This window comes from Ambystoma mexicanum, chromosome 1q, assembly GCF_040938575.1.
Source record: "Ambystoma mexicanum isolate Mex_15411 chromosome 1q, UKY_AmexF1_1, whole genome shotgun sequence".
In the NCBI taxonomy this organism is placed as follows: Eukaryota; Metazoa; Chordata; class Amphibia; order Caudata; family Ambystomatidae; genus Ambystoma; species Ambystoma mexicanum.
In genome coordinates this window covers 215,319,919-215,339,106 of record NC_090922.1, presented here as the reverse complement: position 1 = coordinate 215,339,106, position 19,188 = coordinate 215,319,919, and the positions used below count along the sequence as shown (strand labels likewise).

At 45.5% G+C, this 19,188-nt stretch overlaps 1 protein-coding gene across 1 annotated transcript in view; it reads left to right on the top strand.

The window, feature by feature from the left end:
* LOC138526753 (axin-related protein-like) overlaps positions 1 to 13,527 on the top strand; it is a 32,236-nt gene extending 18,709 nt beyond the window's left edge. Inside the window, exons 4-12 of the mRNA XM_069637423.1 lie at positions 1,990 to 2,112; positions 2,430 to 2,526; positions 3,554 to 3,694; positions 4,634 to 4,923; positions 5,087 to 5,281; positions 6,727 to 6,900; positions 7,591 to 7,680; positions 8,039 to 8,203; positions 9,103 to 13,527. Coding sequence (XP_069493524.1) covers positions 1,990 to 2,112; positions 2,430 to 2,526; positions 3,554 to 3,694; positions 4,634 to 4,923; positions 5,087 to 5,281; positions 6,727 to 6,900; positions 7,591 to 7,680; positions 8,039 to 8,203; positions 9,103 to 9,229 — 1,402 coding nt within the window. The 3' untranslated portion in view covers positions 9,230 to 13,527. The remainder of the gene's footprint in view (positions 1 to 1,989; positions 2,113 to 2,429; positions 2,527 to 3,553; positions 3,695 to 4,633; positions 4,924 to 5,086; positions 5,282 to 6,726; positions 6,901 to 7,590; positions 7,681 to 8,038; positions 8,204 to 9,102) is intronic.
* Positions 13,528 to 19,188: the final 5,661 nt, after the last annotated feature.

The window sequence follows — 19,188 nt, the reverse complement described above, 5'->3', positions numbered from 1 at the left end:
CCCGTCCCCCTCAGCCCACACCTTGTGTTTCCGGAGTCAAAGGTTAACTCTGTTCTCATCCCCTCTTCCGTCTTGCCCAGACCCAACATTCTTTGATGTTGAAGAAAGCCGCCTCCGCAGAGATCAAAACCCGCTGCGTATACAAAGCAATAGGACTTTTCGCCACAGTCTACAGTCTACCTCTGCTAACAATGCCCTGCAGTTTCAAAGACACCTTATCTTTTAATCACTGTTTCTTTAGGAAGGATTCAGTTTTTTTCACATTTTTATGGCTTATGCTGGATTACTGCGCGAAATGCCGACATTCCTGATCCTGCATCGTGGAGCGACGCAAAGTCTAGTCTTACTTTCCCAACCCCCACCAGCAAATTTCCTGTGACTTTCGCGCCTTAGGTTAGGATGGTAGAAATTGACCTTCTTCCCCATATCTTCGACTTTCTATGAGCCAGAGTCGCACTCTCGTGTTTTGGTGGTCCCCCCCCCTAAACCCCATTCGAACTGGACAAATGGACTCTTCCCAAACCAGAAAACGTTTGCTGTGTCGCACAGGGATGACATCACTGTTTGTTTGCGCTCAAATGGCTGCAAAACATTCCGAACCGTGGCTAGCAGCTGTAGACAAGTTGCTATGATTTGGAGCACTGGAGTTCACAGAGGACACTGCAATGTTCTCAAGATGAATATAGGATTTCATAACCGCGCAGAGTCATGTAAACGGATATGCTTTGCATGAGTATAATTGTGGCTACTTGTTTGAAGTTGCCCCCTGAGGCCGCCTGGGCATCAGAACAAAGACCCAAACGCTATGCCTGTTGCTTTGTTCAGGCTCCATCAGGAAACCCAAGACACTTCCTGCCATGCTGGAGTGTCGAGAAACCATCCACCCCGCATGACCCTTTGAAATCAGCTCAGGGCAGATGTGAACAAGGAAATTGGCAGCGATGTCATCTGCAGATTAGAGTTGTCATGTGGGAAAGCTATGGAAAGCCAAACGCTTCTATCTCCCCCCAAACCATCAGTCAATTCCTCTGGTTGCGGCCCACCCACATTAGAACACACAACCCAGTAGATCTTGTAAGTGACCGTGGCCCAAGTAGAACGCCACTGCATCACTGACTCGCACCCACCCCTGGAGGTCTATGGGGCACAGAGTCCTGTTTAGGAAACTCCCAGATACCCCCATGCCCTGTAGGCCCATCTAGATGTGTCCAAGCTACAGCAGATATTATGCGGCTGAACTAAGCAGACTTTTCAAAAAGCTGGATATTGCCATGAGAACCAGCACATAGAAGGGAATCCAGCAACAGCAGGGTGCCATTGGATTGGACATTTTAGAAGATGTACACTGGTATTAAATAAATGGTTTACTAAGTTAATACATTTTGGAATAAACTGCCAATCGACATTCATAAATTCCCAATTAGCCCCCGACCAAATAAAAAAAAACATGTATTGGTTTGGAGCAGTTCGATGGCATTTTCAGCTCTCCGGACCTATAGAAACCTTAGAGCATTAAATAAACTATATACTACACTTTCAGCAGGCTACTGAGTTGCAAGACCCCTGAACATAACTGCTTCCCAGACAAATGATGCGAGGGTATGGCTCAGGGACGAATGGCCCATGCAAACCTGCGAGGTTCTTTGTTGCCACTGCATGAAGTTTAAATCCCCTCTTTTCCCTGTTCCTCAATTGTGGACTTAAAATCTGTGGAACATGTGAATGCTTAAGTTCACGAATACTTTTTGAGGTTTCCAAAAATCCCAGAACCTCGCCTAGTTCTCATCTGGAGAACATGACAGTTGGTCCGGGAAATGATCGGCCTTTGACGAATGCCAGCATCGGATGCAGGCCAGGGCTGGTGGTGTGATGACTATGTGCAGATCCAGAAGAAGGGCACAAAATGAGAGACTGCCCGGTTCTTTTTTGAAAATTAGCATTATCCAATGACCATTTATAAAAGTCTCTCCATCTTTTTCCACTTTGTAGGTCGTTTGCTCGGAGAACAGAGCCACCCTTTCAGTGTTACGCGCCAGCGGCCAGCATCAATGACAGCGAGATCTCCAGTGATGCCCTCACGGAAGACAGCATGTCCTTAACGGATGGGAGTGTGTAAGTAGACACTACGAATTCAAGGATTACCAGCTTTGCCACAAAATGGCACCGTCCCCATACCACCATGGGTACCCACGTTTTTAGCGAAAATATTTGCCACCTACAATTGTCCAAGCCCAGTGTCCTGGATATTGGAGCCTGCATAACCAAGCACCCAATAGCTTCTAATCTCATAGCGTTAGATACCCTTTAGCTGTAAGTCTGTGGCCTTTCATCAGTTGTTCTCTCGCCATCTCGTCCCCTTGTCATTAGGTTCTTGGTAGGAAATCAATTGCCTTAAAGTGTATTGAATTAATGACTTTTTGTTCTTCCAGAGATGGAGTCCCTCCATATCGCAGCAAAAAGCAGCAACAGCGAGAAATTCATCGGAGCATCAGTTCCAATGGGCAGACATCTTTACCATTTGTGCCTGTAAGTCAACTACTGGGTTTTGGGGACGTTGTTAAACCAGATATTCACACTAGTCCAAGTGCATTGGTTTGTAAACTGGGGCAAACTGACCTACTGGGGAGTTGCCTTATTGATATGTTATGTTAAAAATTCTTATACTGCACACTGTCCCCACCTGCGTGATCCCTTAGGGCTCTGGTGGATCTGTAAATCAAGAGTGTATGGGGCGGTGTAAGTTAGTAAGACTGAGCGGGAGCAAGTGAGCTGTGTGTGATGTGCTGTTGACAGTTCAGTTCGGTTTGCACTGTTCGCTGAGCCCAGGTGTGTTTTTTTTTTTTGGTCGCTGCGCAGGTGTGTTTTTTTGGGTCGGTGTGTGCGGGGCTATGTTTGGTTTGTTTCGTTGGTGTAGTGTAGTGCTGTAGAGGTATAGTTTTGTGAGAGGTGTATGCAGAAGGGTGATTTTTTTGGTATTTTAGTAGGGTTGATTAGTGGCGAGATCCTACCTTACCCCACCTGTTTCGTCTCCCTGCTGCACATATTCCTTCCCATGTTCCCATTCTGGTATGCAACAATTACCCCTCCTTATTGCCAACTAGTATGAAGAGACAGCCACCTGTCCATTTTCCATAGCTCCTCATAACTTAAAATCCACCTGTCCAATACATGCCAACACTAAGCCAGTGGATTTGTGGTCTGAATATTCCATGTGTCAATTCAGAACCGCAATATTATGTAAGAGTGTGTTGTTGGGTGAAGCTATGCACCACCCTGTTAGTGTCATGATTAACTAACAGGGGAGTCCTGTGTTGGATACTCTTTCCGCTGAAAAAGCAATGATATTCATTAGAACAATCAAGGATGTCCAGCCTGGGACATGTGAAAGCAAAGCTTCCTAGACTTGCTTCTATTGCACTCTAATGTTTTTGGTCCTGTCCTAGACCGTGCCCATGATCGTTTCTTTGGGTTTCCATCCTCATGCCTTCTCATGTTATGTTAGTCTCTGTTGCAAGTACTTCCAGAAGTAACCCATGCATTCTCCTTTGCTCAGAGGACCAAGCGCCCCACTGCAGAGATGTTGCCGGCCAAGCCGGAGGAATTTGCAGCCAAACTGACGGCGGCCTTGGAGCGGGTGAAGAAGCAGAGAGAAGCGGAAGAGAGGCTGGAGGAGCGACTGCAGAGGCTAAAGGAGGTGAGAGGAATACGACGTCCAACATTAATGGCAATGCATGACAGCATTTTCCAGCCGCAGAGTGGGGTGGGAGAGGGCACAATCTGGCGGGGAGAGGCTGTGGAGATTTTACTGAAACTCCAAGCAGAATGATGGAGATGGCCCGCTTAGAAATTACACAAATCGAGGCTTCTCCATCTTGAATGTGAACAAGGTAACTTGAAAAAGGACAGGAATTGAAGAAGAATTAAGGTATACTGGCAAATGATTTCATGATGCTTTGAAGTGTCTAGAGAAAGGTGGGATGGGGGATTGTGGTGGGTGTGTGTGTTGTACCTACCACACCCCGAGGCCTGTGGCGTTCAGCGTTTTATCAATAGTACATTGATAGCCATTGAGGGAGAGGCACTAGTGAAGACTGGACGAGAGGCTACACAGTAAGACAGAACACAGAGAACCAGAAAATGGAGTCTCTCTTGTTCTGCCCAATCAGGCGCGCAAAAGTAAAAGGCGACACGAGGAAGGGAAAAGGCAGGCACGTAGGCAGATGGGTGAAAGACTCGGGATTTGTGGAGCCGTAGAATGACGTGAGACCAAGAGCAAGTGCGAGATGGGCGAGGTTGAACGTTTTCCCAGAACGAGTGGCAATAACAAGTCGGGTCGACGGGCTGGAAGCGCTGGCATGCAGCCCTGGCAGCCGCACAGAGTGACATGTCACAGCCTGTTGAGGCAGCGGCGGCTGCTGGAATATCGCGGGGATACAGAGAGGGCTGTCACTGGGTTCATCCTGTAATGAAAGCCCCGAGAGGCCAAACGTATGGATATAATGTGCAGTTTGTTTATGTGTAATGAGTAGATAGACAGTGGTGGTGGTGGTGGGGGCTGGGGGGGAGTTCCCGTTCTTCGTGCAGCGACTCGTTTTCATGCATGAACTCTAACCACCCTTCTTCTAACCAACAGGAAGAAGAAAAAGACGAATACGAGGCGCCGGCTGCCCAACCGGAAGTCTTGCCAGCAGTCTCCTGCGAAGACGATCCACAGTCCATCCTCGACGACCACCTGTCCCGGGTGCTGAAGACGCCGGCCACCTTGTCACCACGATCCCAATCGCCCCTCAACCAAAGGAAGGTCAGAGGGCAGGGGGTACACCTACGGCTGCCGGGCTCATCCGCTTGTCACTTTCGAACAAAGGCGCCACCGGTGTTGGACGCTGCTCTTTGCTCTACCATCGACAGCCGGACATCTGGCGGGTACGTTTTGTGTGCCAGTGTGATGTTGCTCATTTTGCACATTGGTGTGCATTCTAATTTCTTTTGGGGGAAAAAAGACATCCACATTATTGCTTTAGGAATGCGGGTGAAGTGTGCAGAGGTTTTTAAAGCAGTCAATCTTATCATGTATGTCCTGTTTCAGCTCGCAGGGGAGTAAAGGTAGCCGGAAGATTGACAGCTGCGCCCTGCCACAGAGGCCGGAAGAAGTGGTGTCCTCCACAGCAGCGTCCACTTCTTTGGCTGTGGATCAGGAGGTGGGGCGCAACCAGAGTGTGTGGCAGTGGGTGCTGGAGAGTGCCAAGATCGTGAAGAAACACCAGCGGGAAACCCCAATGAGGTGAGCACGCTGTCTGGGGCCTAGAAATGGGCACATCCAGGAGTCCACCCGATTTCCACACAACTAGCACTTGTTTGTTTAATGTAGAGTTTACATGATGTCTTCTGATTATGATCATGAGTGGTTATTTATAACACGCTTAATACCGTGAGGTTTCTAAGCGCGGTCCCAGGGATTCAACCTGTGTTGCTCTGCGTCTTCTTGCTTCCAAGTGAGCGCGCTTCCGCTGAGGTATCCTCCCAAGACGGGCTGCTTATACTCGTCTTGAGGCACTGCAACATGCCTCAGTGCCAGGAGGAGAGCAAGGTCCATGCAGGGTTTATGCCTGGGCACCCCACCCTACGCCCCTCAGAGGACGCAGATTCCCTGAAGGCCTACACACCGCTTCTTATAGAGGACAGCTGGGTGGCTTTAGGTGGCACCAGACCGATGGATGATGACGGCGCTCAGAGATACATGGTGGCTTCAGAGTGGCCAAGAAGATATTAAAAAGCAACATTATCGATTCATTTGCCATACAATTGCCAGTGGTGGGCCATGATCCAGCAGAGTGTACACAACTCTGCCCCCGAAACCCAAAAGGTTTACTATTTAGGTGACATCAACTAGGCAGGCTTGTGGTAGAAGGGTCCTCTCCGAGGCCTTACTTTGCCGAAGCAGCCTCTTGTATTAACTGACCAGCCAGCTTCACCCAACAAGCAGCCGCCATCGGCCAGCACATCCTTTGACGACTGAGCCAATGGGCCTCTATACGGAAGCAATTTAAATGTTTCTGTCTCAAACGCCACTAGCCTTCCAATTTTTGTCCGCCATTCAGAATTGTCTGTTGCGCAGGCAATCCCTTCCCTTGCCTTGTCTCATGTCCAGCCGGCCTTCTATCCAAGACTAACTTGTGTTCTCCCTATTTAGAGGCCTCATAATGTCTTCTGCTCCACACCTTTCTTTAGTTGGGATCAATTGCCTCAATTTTCCTTATGAGCACTGTTTACGCAATGGAATCGACCCACAGGGGTGATTAAGCGATAGACTTCAGTGTTTCCAAGAATTGAATTCCCTGGTGGAAGTTTCGGCTTATGACCTGAACCGCCAAGGCCTCATCAGCTAGTAAATACATGGCTGGGGTCCAATAGGATTACACATGCTGGTTGTCGGAACTGTTCATTACAGCTTGTGGCTATGCGTCTTAAGAAAGAAAGTTGGTTTATCATTTTAAATATTATCCATATATTGGGTTTACAAGGTCAAGCGCAATCCCAAATCATAAACCTGCTCCATTTAGGAATGCTCTTCACTCCAGGGAGACTTACCAATGTTTGTATAAGAATATCCTCTCTTCTTTCCACAGACGGCCAACCATATGTCCAGAAATGTAAAATAAAAAACCTTATCTGATCAGCAACGTGCTGTGGATTTAATGTTTCTCTTTGTCTGATCTTTCTTTTCAGTCACTGCCCGGAGACGAAGAAAACGTCTCATCGCTCCACCTCCCAGCCGGCCCACCTCTTCCTGCAGGACACCTCGATGCCTCCTCTGAACGCCCCCAACACCCTCGACCAACTGGAAGAGGCTCGCCGCCGACTGGTGGAAGAGAAAAAGGCACCGAAGATGCAAAAACCCAGGTGAGACGCCTCAAGGTTGCCCGTTGTCTGTGCGAATGGGAGTGCATATCACCTAGATAGACCTACGGTAATCTAAATGGAATTAATATATTTGAATGTCCAGTGAAGTCGATCAACTGATGCATTGCCAGAGTGCTGGTTATCTCAGTGTAATCCATACTCGACCTATGAAGTGGATATTTATGCAAAGCAACTCACCTTTGTACAAAGGGAGCAACAGATAACCCCAAGGTCTATTCCTCAGTTTTAAAAGATATTGCAGTCCTGAAGAAGGTTTATCTAAAGTCAACCTCCTCTTCCAGCTTTATTTTTGCACCAGTAAATAGCCACCACAGTCTAAAATATCCTAAATGCTTTCTTGGACCCGCACAGCCAAAAGTCTCTTGTAGAACCTTGATGGGGAATGGTGATATTGTTAGGTTTGCGGTCTGCCTGTCTTTTGAGGGATTTAGATTGCCAGATATCGAGCAAAGGACCTGGTACAGCATTGCTTTGAATGGGGATTGAGTGGCGGACCATTGCTTTAAATGGGGATTGAGTGGCAGACCATTGCTTTAAATGGGGATTGAGTGGCAGACCATTGCTTTAAATGGGGATTGAGTGGCAGACCATTGCTTTAAATGGGGATTGAGTGGAGGAAGGGGACTGAATATGAAACGTGATTCTAACCTGTGTGCATTTATGTTTCAGGTGTGTGCAGCCCACTTTAACAAGAGATCGTCCCAAGGTCACAGAAGGGGTTCCGTCAGCTGGTACTGGCACAGTCAAGAATCCTGAAGAGTAAGTATGAATTGGAAAAGCCACATAACTAGAAACGTGCTCATATGAAAGGAACTGAGATGTTGTTTTGTCCTTCCCCCTCACCCCCACCCTTACAGTGAAAAAAAACACTTTTCAAAACAAAACACTGTTGACCTACCTGTAACTCGATGCTTCCCCAGCAGGATGACACTTTAGGTGACCCATCCCCTCGATTCCAATTCACTAGAAATGATACTACCATGGCCTCCCTCCGGGAGAACCCTCATACCATATTCCCACAGAGTGGCCTCAAATGTACGGTTGTCTAAAGCATTCAGTGAGTGGCCTGCCTGTAACCCTTCCTCGTTTTAACCAACTTTCCTCCTCTTCCTTGCAGGCACAAACTGGCCAAGAAGGCAAATGCAGAGAGCCAGTTGCAGGGAGGCCTCGCCATCGTCTACTATTTCTGCGGAGAGAGAATCCCGTATATGATCCGAACGAAGGAGCCAACGCTCACTTTGTGGGAGTTCAAGGAGCTACTCAGCAAGAAAGGAAATTACAAGTGAGTGGTAGACCACAATGAAGAAAAATAAGTAGGCAATCCCATTTGGTGATCCAATAAATAGAGGGGCAAGATAATGTGTTGAATGTGGCCTTGTTTATAGATCATCTGTAAGGCTGAGGGAAGAGTAGAGTTTAGTTCAATTGAAGTTGAATGAGTTTTATGTAGACTATCGGCCTTAACTACTTCGCTTTGGATGACTTAACCATACTATGACTTTCAGTATCAGCGTTGCCCCATATGATATGATATTTTATTTGTATCGCGCTCATACATAAGTGTTTCAGAGCGCAACGAGGCAAGGGAGGGGAACAAGGGAGGAACAAAACAACGATATTACTAGGCCCAGTGACATTAAGAACGCACAAGTGCAAAGGAGCGGGAAGGGGGAGAGTGCAAGGGAGAGGCGGGAAATGGAAAGTGCTGAGGAAGGGATAACAACAAAACAAATGGTAGTGCAGCCAGCAAGGTGGCAAGTGCAGGTTTAGAGCGCAGACAGGGGTGTCTGATAAATTCAGATAGGGGGACTGTAGTGTTACAGATACAGACCCATGTGTGCAAGGGTTGCCAGGAGGCAGTGCGGGTGGGTGTGCAGCGACCTGGGCCCGAAATCAGAGGGTAACCAGGAGCAGGGTGCCGAAGCAGAGCAGATCAGCATTATTTATCTATATTGAATCTAATAAATGCAGTTCATGTTGCACGTGTTTGGTTATACCTATGCTATAGATGTGGCACATTAAATGGTGTGGATAGAGTTGCAGTGGAGACGCATGGTTTTGTGGTGAAACTCAGCCTAAGTTCCCATCCAGATGGACCCCCAATGTTCAAGTGTTGCCTATATGCTGTGGCACTACAAAGAGCCTTCTCACCAATTATGATTGTTTCCCCCCCATTTGCAGATATTACTTCAAGAAGGAAAGCCAGGAGTTTGACTGCAACGCTGTGTTCCAGGAGATCTCCGAGGAGGATGCAGTGCTGCCCCTCTTTGAGGAGAAGATCATTTGCAAAGTAGAGCGAGTGGGCTGATCCCCAGCATGGACAAGCAAAATGGAGAACGGCCGTACCCCGTTAAAGGGGGGCGTTGAAGCTGCTATTTCCAACTCTGTTGGTAACTACATGGATGGTAAAGAATGAGGACTTCCAGTGCCATGGACAAGGGGCATTTCACTGCCACGTGAAGAACCTTTCTAGAAAGGAGGGTGGGGAGATGGGAAATGGCGGTCTTGCCGAGCACTTGTGGTTTATTACGGCAAAGATTCTTACTACTCAGGGTTGGAAGAGGCCACGACTAGGAGAGGCTGGTATGTCGGATGTGCTTGGAGGTTGAACATGTTAAGGGAACCAGAAAGTGACATTAAAAAAGGGATCAAGGACAAAAAACCACTCTTATGCTCCTCCCCTGTAATGGAGGAGGGGGTGGAGATGGACAGACGCAGATTCAGCACTCGCTTCGCGCATCGTCACGTGGCCGCTTGTGTGCCACATCATTCCCTTCTACGGATGGATACTGGGCGAGTTGCGCCTGCCATTCTGCAAGGAGGAGATGGTTAAAAAAACTGAATAGAAATGGAACGGCACAGAGCTCTGATTTGGAGTGGCTGATTGAGTTCATGAATTTGATGCACAGGAAGAAATGCAGTGATTGACAGTAGCTTTCCAGGTCCTCTATGGGAATGTGGCCAGTCGTAACTATCAGTTGAGGGAACCATCTTTCTTCTGGTTTCATGGGCATTCACTTTGAATGTGTCTTTTCTCCTGTTACCCAAGTGTCTTAGGCTTGTGATGGGGGGGCCTATGTATGAAACTGCATGCATGACCTATTCTAACATCTCGTTTGCCATCGGCTAATGGACCATCTTCTGCAAACGTGTGGTCCATTTGAATACGAAGCACTGTGCAACCAGACTATAAGGACAGGCTAAAAACGCCCGTGCGTGTTGTATGAAAGGATGTAAAGTCGAAAATAATGTACTACAACTCATAACATCTTTCTGGCATTGTACACAGTGACGAAAGAAACCTCTTTAGGTATTGTGCATTTTGCGGATAGCATTGTCATTAGCCAAACAGTCGTTGCAAGCAGTTACCTATGGACGTTGTTGTGCCTCAAACTGGAACAAAATCGACTAACCGGAAGTGCCATTGTCTTGTTAACTTGCATAGCGTCGAAGAATTTAGGCTGCGTGGCTCCAGAAGCCATACACCACTGGCTGTGATGTTTTGGGCAAATGTGATAGCTCAAAATGACAGAATATCCAAAGCACTCTAGACGAGGTTTCCCCCGTAGTCGCAGTGCAACCACACTTGGTTTACTACACCGAGAAGTGGGAACCAGATTATTACCACAAATAAAATCGTTCAAGTTCAGCGTTTGCTACAAAACTCAAATGTTTCACTCAGGCATGTACCCTTAGTCTCTTGCTATGCAAATACTACCTAAATGCTGCTATCCAAAGCCCGGGCTACAAAACTTTGAAACGGGCCCCTTGAAATCAAAGTAACAGTCCTCTCCCCTTTTCCTCCAAAACCAACCATGGATAGCAAGGCCAACTTGCCTTTTTCATCAAAGCTTTACATTCAGTTGCCTGTCTTCCATAGCTTAAGAATAAATGCATCTAGTTTTGCACACAAATAGTTCAGTCACAAAACCTCAAAATGTAAAGTCACAAAGTGATGACATCAGCATTTCCATTCATTGGTTCTTAAACGTCTCTAGTATATGATGATTATTGTTGATTGTGGATTTGAAGACTGGGCTCTTAGCTAGGCGTTGGTGAGATTCACCCCCATTATCACTTTGTGAGTGCTGTTCACTTTTTCACAGTTTGCAGCTTATTGGCAAATTTCTTTTCCCTGCTCAAAACTTTGGGGCTGGCTCTCTGATTGGCTAACATTTTGGGAAAAACACTTTAAAAACGAAGTTGCAGATGGGAAACACAATAAATGCCAATTTTGCTCTGCGGGAGAAACCGAAGTGGGTGGATTTCCCCCAGAATTTCGGTAATTTCTCAGAGAAGTGAATTTAGGTCTTTTCTCCTACCCATGGTCGTTCCATAGAACCCATTGTTGTAACTCTAGTACAAGAGGAAGGCGAATATATATTGTGATGGGAGTGTGGCTTTTTTGAGTTGGCCTCACCTTCCTGTCCCAGTGTATACAACTCTGGCCTTATGGATGTGGCAGCCATCATGGTGTTTTTTAGGAGAAGCTAATTGCACCAACAACTCTTAGTATCACAATTTTCCCGTTACACATTTTCCATCTCTTTAGCAAAGATGTACAAGAAACTGCTTTGATATTCCCATATCCATCTATGTCATATGTCAGACATCTCCTTTTTCAAATAAAATCCCCTCCCCCTAGTAGCAATACAAAAGGAAACTTTGTGACTTAAACCACTATCAAATTAGAGAAATTCCTAAATCAGCACTTAACATTCATTACTTCTGGTCTTTTTCCTGTCCCGGCTAGATTTCTCAGTAATAAGTTATGACTGCGCTACTTTTGTTTCAAGTAATTTTTTCAGAACCGTGGACACAACCAGTGTTGCATCATTTGTATAAAAATCAGGGGGGTTAGGGGGAGGGCGCCACCTTTGGCTCGCCAGATGTATTGGACTGCAACTCCCATCAGCCCTAGCCAGTATAATCAATGGTGAGGGATCGCAAGAGTTTTTCCCAAATAACTGCAGGTTATATACCCCTGATCTAAATCATTGCTGGGTGTATAGCACTATAGCAACATCGTGCCCAACAGTCAAAAGGAGCACAGTGGAGGCCACCATAGCAACTCATAATTTAAGAGAGGCGATTTCTCTCCCCACAACAGCAATACTTGGCATTCTTGTAATATAACTGCCCATGGACTTTGTTTTATTATTTATGGTGCTCTTTCTCACTGCCTTTAATGAATGCTCGCTGGGGACAAGTTAAAATGATGTAGCCAATTTCAAAAAGTCACAATGTCCCATCCCAGAAATGAATGAAGATGCTAAAGTGGGCGTTTCTGATGAGATAATCGGTTCGATCTTCTCCCTTTTGCTCTGACACATGGGATTTTGAATGTGCACCTTTATTTCCTTACTTAAGGAAATAAAAGTGGCCAAATTGCCATCGCACTCAAGCCTTTAGTATGAGGGCTAATTGTGTGCAGTTAAAAACAAACTTATGGTGTGGAGGGCTTTCCCTGAGAGATGTGGGGTAGCGGCTAGGAAGAGGATTATAAATACAAGGTGCTGAACTGATGGTTGCGGTGTTACTTTTCGCAAATAACCTGCCTTCCTCTGGCCTTAATGTTATTCAGTAAAACATTTCCACGTATCCCTACCACACAAAAAAGTAATTGTAACCGTTATATCACTGCTCATCTGCGCTCTTTTTAAAATCATTTTCATCTCTTCGGGTGGCTTCTTCATTCAAGGACATTTCTGCAGACCTCCCAGGCCTCTCCTGCTACTTTCCCACTTTCCCCAGGGCGTTAGATCTATTGTTAGATAATTGTATTTATTGTTCGACAGGAGAGAATGTTGGGATCATTATTATCAATGGGGGCAAGTAAGTGTTGGGGCGCATTTGTCCAGGTGCTACCCTTAAAGTGTCCTTTGCAGAAATACTTGGTAATCTGAATCTCACCAGGTTTTCATTTGCTTGAAAGTGTTGGTTGGGGGGTACTGTTGCTGCACAAAACTCTATATGTGTTCATACATTTCCATTGTGGCGCGATGTACGATCATTTACATTCTCAAGTGGAAGTCCTACAGTATTCAAGTGCATGAAATTGTGTGGTCTTTAAGTGTCGCCCACCAAATGTTTGGAAGACCGTTATTTCCCACAGTATTTCTCGCAAAGCATCTAAAATCATAGGGACTTGTGACCAGTTGTGGAATTTTCAGCCTTCTAGTTCTAGAATCTTTTAAAAAAGGTCAGTACTGGAAACCTGCAGTTGGAGGTACTCCAGTCCTTTAAACTTCACTGGTTTTACCACCCTGGTATTGTATTAACACATAAGAGATTCAACCTGTGAAGTGCCAAAGCAGGACATTTGTTGTGTCCTTGTCCTCCCCAATCTCAGCTTCACTGTTCATTGTTTTTTTGGTCTGTTTACTTTGGCCTTCCCTTAGTTTTTTTTTTAAAAAATGGTTTATTCCAAACGCAGAAATCTCTTCCCAACATTCAATTATGTTTTAAAATAATATGGCTTTTTTAATATAAAAGATCTCATTTTATATATTTCAGAGCGCTAATTATGTTGTATAAAAATAAAACCTTTTGTTGTTATTATGTAAATCGCCATAGAAATAAAATTATATTTTTGTATTACATAAAGTTCTGTATCCTCCTCTTTCTTTTGGAACTTTCATACTGTGATGTGAGATCTCAAAGGCACTTTTACAAAGAGACGCACAGACACTTCAAGTGTACCTAGGTACGGCAGTAGGGCTACTGAATGTTAGAATTGTGAGAAAGAACCAACATGAGCCTCTGGTGCAAGAATGTGTGAAAGTGTGGTCGTGGCCTGAATCCATCAGTAGATCTGCACCACCCAGTCCCACAATAAAGAAGAATGCCCCAAAGATTCTTAGTTGAGTATCAGATCACGAACAATCCACCATTTGGGTTTTTAGATGCACAACTACATATGCTAACAGCTTTATAGACATTGGCAGGGGTCATTATCCCTGGGATAGTGACCCGTCCCCAATTTATAGCCCTTTGCTTTGCTTCAGTCAGTAATTAGGCAGAAGGTCATTATCTCACAATCATGACTGTTCCCTCTATCTATAGGGCTTGATAGTCAGCAGTTGCAGACTATGATGTTTTAAGAGCTTCTTCTGCACCAGGAACGTTGAAACGAGGCCTTGGTAATATGGTAAACATTATGCAGATATCCATTGTCTTATTCCATCCCTCCACCATCTATGAATGCCCACTGTTTGAAGCAGTGTTTGTCACTAAGGCTACTTAGTTTTTCAAAATGAAAGTGTTTTAAATTCACACGCTGCCCATAACCATGTCATTTAGTGGTTTGGAAACTAGCTATTGTCAAAAGCTAAAAAATATAGTTGTCTGGCCTTTTGATGATAACTGAAGCTCACTAAAGCGCCTCACACATCACCGTCATGTTCAGAAGTTATCAAACATGGGATTGCACACACAAATAGTATAGTGGCCATGTTTTCAAAGTAAACTATGACTCCCCTACCCATATCCAGTATCCCACAGGGATGGGGTGTGGGGAGGAAGGACACGGCTCTGATTGAGGTGAAATTCCAGCAGTACCTTGGTTCGTAAGGACAGGGGGTTCAAAAGTACCACCAGAATTTCAGGAAGGGAGTCAACAAAAAGCAGGGCCTTAGGTAACCCCATTCTTCTAGTAGATGTAGTTTTCCACTAGCAAAAAAATAAAGTGACCCAAAGGGGGCAGTGGGGTTGAGTATCCTGTAGGGTGAGGGGTAACTCCCAGGAGGGGCAGGGGGATCCTCACATTGGGATGCAAGACCGTGAGGCTGTTCAAGAGGCAGGTGTTGCAGGGCTCGTCCACTGCAATGCTGTGTTTTGGTGGCAAAGTATTTGAATGGCCACCAGCTATGCCCTCTGTGTGAATACTGGTCTCAAGAGTGAATCCTTCCTGTAGAAAATTACGAACCATCGCAGGTTTGCAGGACAGAGGGACTAGATCCTGTCTGGTACCTAGGGGTGTCACAGTATTAGTTTTATGACGGTACAATAACCTTCTTGCCAAATGACGGTATATAATGGTTATCGCGGTATAGCAGGTGGAGTTAACTAATCTTACATATTTTCTAAAAGGTCATACATTGTCAGATTTATCATCACAAACAAAACCACGCACCCAGGGCCAGAATTGGGCCTTTCAACATACTTTCCACTGAAATGCCACCCCTTGCTTCCACCAAACTCAAACACACGTGTGGAGAGGAGGAGGGGCGGGCGAGCCCTGCTGCGAGTGGCAAAGCAAACTGAATGACTTTTCTTAAGTGGTCAATTAGGCTTTTAGCCCCCCCACTGGCTACTGGTGAAGATGAACATGTTGCCATTTTGATAACCTGCATGCCACAGATCAATGTAGTCTGATGGTAGTATACGCTTGTGCGCATACACATGCACACGCACTCTCTCGTTACGTTACAGCCTTTAGTTTACTTGCGGGCCAAAAGGTGTTCAGTAATCACGGACATGTTACACCTTGGTATTGCAGCAGGGAATACCCACAGAGATGAGTAAATTTCGCAGTGTGACTTATTATATGTAAATTCAATGATGGAACCAGGGAAATCCCCCATTGTCATATGTTTAGAAAACATTATCCATTATAAATATATAAACCTCAAAGCCGCCAAACCAAAGTAAACCCTTTTCCTTCTTGGCACTGTATTTATTCTTCCTATTGCTAACATATTGATTTTGTGTCGGGCACGTGTGGTTTATGGAATGGCATTTAAAAACTGTTCCAACTGAAACTACTTGGCAGACGGCACATCCAACAGTGCAAGACCAAGAGTGCGCAGCACTTGCTTACTGCAGCCTTTCCAAATCAGATTGAAAAGCACACTTAACGTTATGAACGGTATACCGGTATAAACAATGTGACGGTTATTATTGTTCAATTAAGTGGTTCACGGTATCTTTAACGGTATACCGTAATACCGTTACATCCCTACTGGTACCCCGTCTAGAATTGGAGGCCCAGTGTTTGAATTACAATTTTACAGTGGAGGTTCTCCTGGCGCCCTGAAAAGCTAAGGCCTTAGTGTCGTCCCATAGACCCTGCCATTAAGATTCCAAGGAGTCATTTGGAGTCTCTGAATGGAGCGGTTCTGAAGGTCCAGACAACTGAGTTGGTATGATGCTACGGGGAGTGTCATGGAGACCCGGCCGGCATGACATGGATAGGATTAGGAATAGACACCATGCCTTCCTGTTCAAGTATGGCACTTTCAAGATCATTTGTGGCTTTCCCCCAGGATCTTTCTTCTTAACGCCTGTAGAAAAAGAAAGGAAAAAAGGTGTAAATCAGCAGAAGAGGCCAACAGAATGAGAGTGTATCCTCCATCCAAGAAAGTTGGTCACTGAACCGTCAGCTATCCCTTGACAGGAACACACCCCTGAGAGGCAAATGGAACCACTGATATTCCAAACTGTCTGAGAAGAGTTGGATTTTATTAATACTCTAGTGAGGAGGAGCAAAACCTTGCTTAGGTCATCAGCACACTCCACAATCCAGGGAAATTGTAGGCTCTTCTACAGTGGAGCTGGAGGTTTTTCAGACAAATAATCTGTGTACAATCCTTACTAGGGTGAGTGAATGGGTGTCCCCTGTTTGTTTATAAATGTTATGTTATTTTAAAGGTACTTATATAGCGCACTGTCACCAACGGAATTGGTCCCCAGGTGCTCTGGTGGATCTGTAAACAGGAAGGACGGGTACGGTTAGTCGGGAGGAGGGGAGCAGGAGAGTGGGAGAAGTGATGTGCTGTTGGCAGCTTCAGCTCGGTATACACCGAGTGCTGGGCTTTGGTGCTAGTATCGGATCGGGCGAGACCTCGAGTGCTGTAGGTGGTGTTTATGTGTTGTTGATGCAGTGTGATAAAGTGCGTGCGGATTGCTGAGAGAGAGATGTTTGTGTGGCTTTGTGTGGTGTAAGTATGCAGAAGATTGAGGGTTTTGGTTAGTGGGGTCTGTGTCCTGATTCAGGTACTTCTGATTCCAGTAGAGTTGTATCCCTGTGGGTTAGGTTGAAGCTGGTTCCTCATGGGCCGCCTCGCTTTGTTGGTGCTGTGCTGACCCCGCTGTAGTGAGTAATTGTATGGATTGATAGGTGCGTCTGAACCTTTCTTTGGGTGTGGGACTGGGTTGCTAATATCTCTATTCTCTTGTTATCTAGTGTGATACTGGTCAGTTGAGGTTTTGAAAGGATCAGGGTCAGAGTGGTGTTGATGTGGCATTCTAGTGCTTCCGTCTTGGTGAGCCTGTGTATTAAGTCGTTAGTTTCCTCCTGTCATGACTGTCTTTCCGTTGGTTTTTTGGTTTCTGTTGGGTGAACATTCTTGGGGATGTTGTTTGGTTGTAGTTTTTGTGTGATGGGGCACATAGCATGTAAACTGTATTTTCCACCTTCACAAAGTCCGCTGATGCATCTAGGAGGGGAGAGAAATAGTGAGTCATTCACACAGTTGCTGTAACTGCATAGTTACCGCCCCTCATTGTGGCATCTCACCATGTGGACCTGGTATTGGTTGTGGCACCAAGTGAGGGGTGGGTGGAAAGTCTGTTGCCTTTATTAGATGGTTGAGGGGGTCATGTAGCCACCACAGCAAAGATAACCACAACTGTGAGGTCTGACTGTCCTGCACTATGTAATCTTGGTACTTCGAGGACAAGTGACTCACTTAAGACACCCAATGTTCCTTTCAGGGCAATTGAGCCACGAAAGCCAAATACAGAGGAAGATGGCAAGCCACTGCTACTCTCCAAATTCTGTTAATCCTTGAAATCATTCTAAGGATGGAGACAGCAAACCTGACCTCTGGAAATCCAAGAGGGCAACATCAATCACCCCAAGGAGTGCTTCTCTTGTTCAGTGATCCATAAAACCTGAATCCCAACACAAGGGAACTAGCGCTAATTGTAGTGTTGATCGCTTCTTGTCGGCAATTTCCGAATATAAGGTATAGTACCCAGAAGAGAACACATCACATCTGCGCTAAAAACACTACTTGGCTACCAATAAAACAACAAATAAAATTAAAATCGATGTGCATCACGCACAGAGCAATGCACAACCAAGGCACAGAATTCCTGACAGCCAAATTACGCCTACATCAGCCAATAAGAATGCTCAGATCAAGCAACGACATCTGCCTGGAACCGAAACCCTACAACAAAAGAAAACGCAGAGGACATTCTTTCTCTCACCAGGCACCAAAAACCTTGGAACGCTTTACCAAGGAACAAACAGAACACAAGAAACCACCCACTATTCAGGAAACTGCTAAAATCCTGGCTCTTCGCTGCATAACTAGAAGACCACCCACAGGAACACACACACATCTAAAAAACAACAATGAATGAAGATACCAATCCCAGATCCCACCAAGCGATTCGACTATAAACATAATCTAAGGAAGACACTGCATGACATACCAAACCACATAAAGAGACAGCCCTGATAGGAGGACACAAAGATGGAATACATAGATAGACACACCCTAGCCCCAATAGACCTATGTCACACAGATAGCAAGCTAATAGGGGCCACCTAGCCATCAGCCCCGACACCTAAGTGGTAAAACAGACACACCCAATCACATTATACAAAGTTCATTAGAATACAGCAGGGAGTGTGCCACGCAATCACCAACAACAGCCAGACGTTCAAGAAAGGAAAGCAGCAACCAATACCACCCATAGGAATACAAATTAAATCAAACAAGATGTGCCATAACCAGGATTGGAGCCACTAACCCTACCTTCAAATTTCTTCATACCTAACTCACCCGAAAATTCACACAACCATCTCTCACCCAGCAAAGCACACACACTTTACCACACTTCAACAACAAACCAACAACACATAAACAGCACAAACAGCACACAATGCCTCGCCCCGGTCCAATACTTATACGAAACCTCAGCACACGGTGTGTACTGAACTGAAGCCGCCAACAGCAGACCACCTCTCACTCACCTACTCCTTCTCTCGACTATCCAAACCCACCAACCTCTTATTTAAAGAAACGCCAGAGCACCTGGTGACCAACTCCGTTGGTGATGGTGTGCAATATAAATACCTTTAACATTTAACATGCAATGACTTTCCTTAGGCGCATTGTACTTCATTCTGCAAAGACCAGATCACAGTCTACCGAATATTAATGCAATGAAACGGCACACTTTAGCATGTCATCAAATTGAAAACGTCCCTTTCCTGCAACTGTTATGAAAAAACGTAATTCTACCAAATAT